This window comes from Hyalella azteca, unplaced genomic scaffold (genome assembly GCF_000764305.2).
Source record: "Hyalella azteca isolate HAZT.00-mixed unplaced genomic scaffold, Hazt_2.0.2 contig7398, whole genome shotgun sequence".
Taxonomy (NCBI): Eukaryota; Metazoa; Arthropoda; class Malacostraca; order Amphipoda; family Hyalellidae; genus Hyalella; species Hyalella azteca.
In genome coordinates, this window is record NW_025937524.1 from 162,068 (window position 1) to 170,824 (window position 8,757).

Genomic DNA, 8,757 nt, shown 5'->3' on the forward strand with positions numbered 1-8,757 from the left:
TTTCTAGGCTTCCTATGAGCCAATTTCAAAGATTCATGCACCATTGTAATATTACTATTACACTGTGACAGTGTTTGCCATTCTAGATGCATTCTTAATTACTGACACTGTCTACCTATGGAATTTAGTAGCACACCCAGGCCTGAGGCCCCAGTGGCATCACTGGCATGGAGCCATGGACCGGACTCTTTACCTTTAGGCAGGAGCCATCATCCATGGACTGATTTATATTTTCTAAACTAATGATGGTTACTTTTATATGTGCTGGCAACCTGGCTTGACCTTGACTCAGGACAGAGTAAAAAGTACTCAAAGAATATAAAATTTAGTTAATTTAGTTAGTAAGGGTAATTTGGGACTGGCATCTGGCACCTTACGGATAGCGTATGAAATTTTTTTGGAAATGCCATTTGATAGCCATCACAAAGAGCTTGAAAATAAACCCAAACATGTTTATGAAATGTTTCATGGTAAGAAGTTATTGACAAAAAACGCTCAAAACTGTCCCTTGTTGCTCCATTTGACAGCAGGGCTGCTGGGCTGGAAAAGTCGTATTTTTGTCTGAAATATCGTGGCTCTAATAATTTAGACTAATATAATATAATTTCAGTAGGTACCGTATGAAATCTCACAGCTCGAATGTCATAAATTTTTGTTTGATTGAAAAATCGCGGTTTGCACTTCACAAACATAAAATTTTCCACTTCTGCAATCCGCATTGCTTTACTGTTCCCGCCAAAATATCCTGCAGAAAAAACATAAACATCGTAATGTAAACAAATCAACTAAACGTTTTATTGAAGATCGCGCATAGTTGCGGTCATGTCAAAGTGGTCAGAATGCATTAACACATGCTCAACTTACAGTAAAGACAAATTTTATTGTTGCCATTTGACTTTTAGGGTAAAATTAGAGATTTGGGGACTTTGTAAATAAATTCACGCCTTGTAAATGGCTTTTCATGGCCAAGATATGGAATTCACGGCTCGGTGAAATGGAATCAAGGCTCAAAAAAATGTAATCACGGCTGGCAAATCCATAAAACCACGGCTCGAAAAATTCAGTTGCGGCTCGCCAAGTAGATATATTCCATGCCTGTTTGACAGTATACTTGAAGATTACATACCTCATTTTATGTTGTTATGTTAGTGCTGATTTTCATGATACCACTTGGGCTATTTATATTTAGGACTTGATAATGGTTAACAAAAATCTCTTGTTTGTCACTACTTTGGTATAGAGGAAAAAGCAATTAACTGTAAACTCAAATTCAGGCACTAATATGTTGGGAGGAAAAATACCTTATCAAACACAGGCTGTGAAATCTTTTGAAATAATTCCTATGCATTTTCCAGATTGTGATTTTTCCCTTGCACTACAAAAAGTTTGGAACTTGAACATAATGTCTGTCTCTGCTCAAGTTAAGCAGCAGTTGCAGAATCTGGTACCTGCTGGAGGTTCACATAAAGACCATGACAAGTGAGTTATATCATCCCTGGTTAATAATTGATACTACTATATATTTTTGTGGAAGATCAAATTTGATTTATTATTGTTATTTCTAGCATTTCTTAATTTTGTATCCCAGTTAAGCAAGTTTTCAATGTATTACTGGGTATATATATATTGACACTACACATTAATGACATTATGTCTTTTGATCATTGTTTGCATCTCACAAAATGCCCAATTGTAAAATCAAGCACTCTCATCTCTTGTCAAGTGTCAATAACTTCTATGTATGTGATATGTGATTGTATCTCTGAGCATTCTCATCTTTGCAGGTATAAAGCTGTCCTTGATCTTGTCTTTAGCTCAGCTGATGTGGAAGAAATGGTGAAAGCATTGCAGATTTTTGTTGAAGCAAGTAAGTTGATCTGTTTTTTTTTGTGATTCTTCAAAAAGTTTTTCTCCCAACACAGGAAATACCAAAGAGAGTAAAATTGTTCAAAAATGTTTTGAAAAATTTTGGGAGTTCAAAGTTAGAAATAATTTTTCTGACAATTTCATGAATAAATTTAATGTTATTAATGCTATTGATATAATATTGCAAATGGAAGTTATTATAATCATTGGAAATTATTCTATTCAATGGAAAATTTTGTATTGCCTATAATTTTTACTCTGTTATTGCAGTGTTTTATATATTACTGAAGGCTAATATTGCTGACCAAGTACAAGAGGCTGTTTCAAGTTATTATTGTCATCCTTATTTGTTTTATGAAGTATATTGCAAGTTCATAATTTTTATGTACTTACCGTACCCATTGCATTGTTGGTTTACTTCTATGTTTTTAGAAATTGTAATTTTCAGTTTTTAATTCATTTAGTGTGTGAATATTTGCAGTTGTTCGAGAAACGGTAAGCCTAGTCATTTCACGCCAGCTGCTTACCGAAGTATCCACTAAGCTGATCAGTATGCCAGATGAAGTGGCTAAGACGGTGGCACATTTCACACTCGACAAGGTGAGAGACTGGTTGTGATCTTTATAAACTTCTTGATGTATTATCATCTCTCAACAATTATATTTTTTAAATCAGGCTGCTTCAAAACCTGCAAAAATTTGGCAAAGCTTCTGTGGATTAAGCCATTTCTCTGTGTACGTATTTACTACCAAGCAATAAACCCATAAATTTTCACATATTTTTGGAACATATCACTGACGCTCGTAATTTGTAACCAATTCAACATATGATCCAACTTGTATTCCTCTACAATTTAATTATGTTTAGTATCTGATCACAATGCAGCTATGATAAACATGAACTGAAGTGTAAAATTTCAACTATACCACAGATGACATTGTGAGAGCTAAATTTTTAATGATGAAAATTCATGTATAACTATTTGAACAATATTTACCTATATTTTTTTTATCTTCCCTCTATCCATGATTTCACTTCTAGATGATGTATACAGTGAACGTTCTGTATGTATGTTTCTCATCAGATCTTGGTTATGAAGCCTGGTGTTTGTCTTAACATTAGGTCACACACTAGATTTGTGCGTCATACCTGAGTAGCAAGGCTTTGTAACTCACTGGACACACAAGTCTGATTACAAAAATCAGGTGTAAGACAGGGTGTGTACCGGTTATGGAAAACCCGGAAAGTCTTTGAATTTTATTTTTCATTTTCCAGGCCTGGAAAGTCATGGAATTTCATTTCAGGTAATGGAAAGCCATGAAATTTGCAAATAAATAAAGAAAAAAAAGGAAGTGTTTTTCTGTGCCACGTGTGTTAACCCATTAATGCCGAGCGGTTCCATTTAAAACCAGCGGAGAAAAATAGATTTATAATAAAATTGTATGATCAAATAAAGTATGCAAGTGGATGCGTAGGTACGTTTGATACACATCTTGTTCATGTTCTGGCAGAGTTTGGTTCTGCTGCGCCGACTATTCTCTTTTCAGTTAACGTTCAAAGATTACTAGAACCAGTTCATGGAATTTTTTTCTAAATGCCAGTAGGTACGCACCCTGGTAAGACCATATTAACTGCTACATAATAGATTAGTATTCCTCTTTTACAAGGTGTGTCAAAAACCTTCCTTTAAAAAAAACCTTCCTTTAATATATATGCATGACTTTGCATTAGGTTTTTGCTTTGTTCACTTTTTTATCAAATAATGACTAAATTTTAAGACTGTTTGCTGTGTTGTAATAGGTTCAACCGCGCGTGATTAGCTTTGAGGAGCAAGTGGCCACCATCAGACAGCACCTGGCCTCTATCTATGAGCGCGAGGGCGCCTGGAGAGAGGCTGCTAACACCCTCACAGGTATTAATCCTATCCCTAGCTTACCTACTCAACTGTCCCTTGGATTGCCATTGAGCTCATCTTTAATTGCTTGATTTCAGTCTGCAAGACGATGTAAAACAAAGATTTGGTCCTGATCTAGTCCTGTTTATTTCGATATAATGTTAGGTCTTGTTTAGGTTTTATGTCAGTCTTTGAATTTTTACTTACCGGTATAGAGTGATTTTATTCATTTTTAGTTTAGTCGAACTGATGATGGAGCTGGACTTCAAAACGTTTTCAATATCGAGATGGTGAATTTTCTTGGCGTTTCTTTGATTTTAAATTCCTTGTTAAACAAATATTTGGAAGTGATTAGAGACTTGATGTTTGAGCTTAAGTAATGGACGTTTGTATGCTTATGAACCAGTATGCAGTCTTGTTGATTTGAGTTCTCTTATGCAGTTCAATTATCCAGTCCGCCTGTGTTTATATCTTCAACATCTTATTTAGTTGGCTTAGGAACTCCACGTATTAATTAAACCTATTGTGCATCAGTTGACCTGTGGGAGCATAAATTTTTTTTCGGCATTTTTGACAAGGGAGGATTTTTAATTCCCATCATAATTGTGAATTGTTTATTTTTATTAACGAAGTTGTTTGATGCAGGTATTTGGAACGGGAGGATTTTGAATTACCAGGATTATTGAGAAATAGTAATTTTTATTAATGAAGTGTGTTTGGTGCAGGCATCCCTCTGGAGACTGGCCAGAAGCAGTACAGCGCTGACTACAAGCTCGAGACGTACCTGAAAATTGCCCGCCTCTACCTCGAGGACGACGACGTCGTGCAGGGAGAAGCTTACATTAACAGAGCCTCAATATTACAGGTTTGCTTTTATTTACTAACTTTCAGCTTAGCGTTCCCGTTTGTGCCCCCAAATGCATATATATATATATATATATATATATATATATATATATATATATATATTTTCATATAAACTTCTGGTGGTTTCATCAAGCATTCGGGGACAGGTTTGAAGAACTGACTCAGTAAGCAACTCGGATCAAACGAGTGTCTCGTTAGCTTCCAGTTTGCAATGTGTAATAGTGGTTTTCAGATAGTAGTATCATCATTTCTTTGCTTAAATTGTTAATTAGCCGTGGATTTAAAGAGCAGAGAAAGTGCTGGAGAAATTCACCAAACCTTCATTGAAGGCGTTTTGAAAACCAGCCCCAGCTGGTCGCCAAATCTCAAAAATCATGGGGTAGGTTAAGTGGCCCGTTTCGTTTTACTTGTGTTATTGAATTTATAACTGATTATTTAGCTGGTGATTTAGCTGGTCTCCAAAAAGTTTTCGATGAAAATTCTTCGAATTTTCTTTATCGCGCAGCATATTTGGCGTGTATAGAAGATAAGTGTTTTTTGCCAAAAATATTTTAGTTGGTCTACCTATTTTCTTAGTGAAATAACGACAGCAGAGATGAAACTGACACAAACATGAAGCTAAGGCAAGATGAAGCATTCAGGGCGACCATCGGAAAAGAAAAATAATTCCTAAGTTGAATGTGCTCAAGCTAATTCATGTGTGTGTATGTATAGCTTCGATGCTTCCAACAAATGAAAGTAAGCCTTTGATGGTGATAAAATATTTTGCGCAGTAATGTTTGAATTGCGTTGTGAATTGTGGGGCCGTACATAACCTGACAAACGTACTATGGCCATCAACCGGACTACAAATCATATACCTTTCAGGTCCTAAGAACTGAATAATGTTAGAACAATAAATTCGTCAGGTATTTTTGGTATTAATATTAAGATTATTTGGCTTCATTTCTGTCCTCAATAAATTAGAAAAATTTTTTTTTGCAGTCAAGTCGTCTTCATTGTGTTGGATTTTGAATCTGAGGTTAATTTTGCATCAAGAATAAAACATTTTATTTTCCAGTTCTCTACAATAATGACTCGGTGTTTTTTCTTGTTGGTAGGCAGAGTCTAAGAACGACCAGCTGATGATCTATTATAAAGTTGGCTACGCTCGCGTGCTGGACTACCGGCGCAAATTCCTAGAGGCAGCGCAGCGCTACAACGAACTCAGCTACCGAGCCATCGTGCATCAGGACGAGCGCATGGAGGCCCTCAAGAAGGCACTCATATGCACCGTCCTTGCTGCTGCAGGTTTGCTTTAACTCCTCAGCTTCCGCCTCGAAATGAAGATATTTATATGTAGTAAATACTCCTGGTGATGCTTAGTTAGCTTGTCAGAGGCGAGTGCGCCTCCCAGTGTAGAAAGTAACACAAATGGAAGCCAGAACAAAGGAATGACTGTGCGAGTAAACATTTAAAAGATTACTTTCAAAGTTACCTATCATATGGTCGTATCTTATTTCCGATACTTGAACAATGATTAACAGTATGCTTATTACGCAACTATGTACTGACAGAAATTGTACCTTCGATCCAGAATTGATGCCAAGTATCCTAGCAACAGCTACACAGATGGTACTCGAACTGAGCATTGAAGCAGAGCCGCACGCTTGAGTTATAGATTATTTTGCAACTCTAGACTATTACCTCCTCGGATGATGGGCCCGCGAAACCCTTATATAAATAGTTCTCGATGACTATCATCTGGCTTTCTATAGCAAACAATACTGATCGTAATCGCCTCAAAATTTGATAAAGCTTTAGCGTACCTGCTCAAGTTTTAACTATATGAAATTTTTTGTTTTAATATTATAACGTCAGAACATGTCTTGATCATGAATCTATCTTAACCATGCAGGTCAGCAAAGATCGCGCATGTTGGGCACCCTGTACAAAGATGAGCGATGTCAGCAGCTGCCGTGCTACAACATCCTGCAGAAGATGCATCTCGACCGCATCATCAGAGCGCCCGACCTCACCGAGTTCCAGGCCATGTTGCAGCCTCACCACCTCGCTACCACCGCTGACGGTACAGTCTTGGCAGTCCCTGCCTCGGTATAATGATTTACAAGAGATTAACCACCTCGCTACCACCGCTGATGGTACAGTCTTGGGAGTCGTGGCCTCGTGGTTGCCATATTATTTTCTGGCCGTACGAATTTTTTCTCGAGAATCTTCCGATTTTCTTTTAAGTAATTGAATAAGACAAATTTCAAGGTTTTTCCCTTGAAGTGCTTGTAGTGTTAAGGCATTTTGCGACTTTTATTTTGTAATAAGATTATGATTTACCTTTACCTTGGCAACACCGGTAGGAAGTTAACGTCGCAGACGATCACTTATTAGATTCAATCTTCAACAGATACGCACGTTGCCAAGGGTATTATTCTTTACACTATTTTTCCATCTTGATACTTGTATTCAAAGCCCACCTTCTTGTTAATTTGCCTTGCAGTAAAATCTCAGTTCCAGTCTCTTTCATTTCCATTCTTGTTTTACTGTGTGGGTAATGACTGGCACTTACCCCACATGCTAAGTGCACCTTATATTGATTGTCCTTTATATTTAAAGAAAAAAAATCCCGGTCATCGGTCAGATGAAAAATCAAATTCACTATCCGATGCAATCACTGCCGCCGTGAAATGTCAACTCTCAGATACTTCACTAACTTTAAAATTTTGGTCTTCATCACAGTTTCTTCTGGGCTTTTTCTCATGTTTCTTGGCCCGAGTCTGAAGTATAAATCCTTCACATGTTACCGTAAGTTCTGTAAATACGACACAGGTTGTTTGAAGCGCCAGCTTCAATGAGTAATCCTGTAATTTTTCTGTGTGATACTTAACAAGTTGTATAAACATTGTAATTATTTGATTAGCTTGTCACAGTTCTGAAAATCACTAAAAAGTTTTGTGACATTTTATGACTTTTCCTTATTTCTGTTCAGGTTGGACGTTGCTGGAGAGGGCAGTGACCGAGCATAACATGATCGCTGCCAGCAAACTCTACACGAATATTCGCTTCGATGAACTCGGCGCTCTCCTGCAGATACCGCCCGGCAAAGCTGAGACAATCGCCAGTAAAATGATAACTGAAGGGCGCATGTCGGGCTACATTGATCAGGTGAGACCTGCAAGTTTGACTGGAGTTAAATTCTGGTCTATCACATCTCATTCTTTGAAGGATTTCATCACTGTAGTCACGTCTGTAGCCGGTAATTTCTTTTTGACATGTCAAACGAAATTTCGTGTCTCCAGATGCTAGATAGATAAAATACATTACATCATTTATCTACATCATTATTTATCTACCTTCACATTTGTACTACAATAATTTGTCTTGATATCAGGTAGAATTTAGAAATTTGGATATGATTTTTGATGGTGACTAAGAACTATTGGTAAAAGTTCTAGTCCATCGTGCTTCTAGATTATCCAGTTATCCTAAAAATTTAATTTTATATTTTTATTTCATTTTTACTAATAGTATTTCTTTCGTTTACAGATCGACTGCATCTTACATTTCGAAGGGCGTCAGGTGTTACCCCAGTGGGACAAACAGATCGAGTCTGTGTGCTATCAGCTGAACTCCATCATAGACCGCATCACAGCCAAGCAGCCTGAGTGGTGTGCCAAGACCATAGAAAACCTCATGGTGCATTGACCATTGCGACTTAATTTGAATCTTGCATAGATTGGCGCTTGTGAGTTTCGAGTCGCCGGAGAAATCTTAGTTACCTATCGGCTCTTACAGTGACGGCCTGCAACAGCTTGTGTCAGTCAGGCTGCTATCATCTCAGCACTACTTGCAATACACGAATCGGGGTATTAGTCGTTTTCTGTCTAATATTCAGAGGTCATGTAAGATGCATAAGTTTATGCTATGAAATATTACGTTAAATTGCCCCTGTTATGTACAACTAGGACAAATTGCAAGATAACCTACCAGGTAATATTTGTAATACTGTTAAATTTGAAAGCCCAAATAACGGGGCAGTTGCAGTATATTTCATCTCAGTCCTACAATAAATGATGAAATGATAAAAAAGACGTCATGTTTATTTGGTAGTTATTCATTTAATAAGTGTGTTATTAATT

The 8,757-nt window shown here is 37.1% G+C and overlaps 1 protein-coding gene across 1 annotated transcript; it reads left to right on the forward strand.

Moving 5' to 3' along the window:
* Positions 1-1,353: 1,353 nt before the first annotated feature.
* Positions 1,354-8,695, forward strand: LOC108673149 (COP9 signalosome complex subunit 4). The gene is made up of 9 exons (XM_018160936.2): positions 1,354-1,479; positions 1,785-1,867; positions 2,348-2,466; positions 3,667-3,778; positions 4,486-4,625; positions 5,728-5,917; positions 6,525-6,695; positions 7,608-7,783; positions 8,165-8,695. The coding sequence occupies exons 1-9, from the start codon at positions 1,403-1,405 to the stop codon at positions 8,321-8,323; spliced, it is 1,227 nt and encodes a 408-aa protein (XP_018016425.1). The 5' UTR covers positions 1,354-1,402; the 3' UTR covers positions 8,324-8,695.
* The last annotated feature ends 62 nt before the right edge of the window (positions 8,696-8,757 follow it).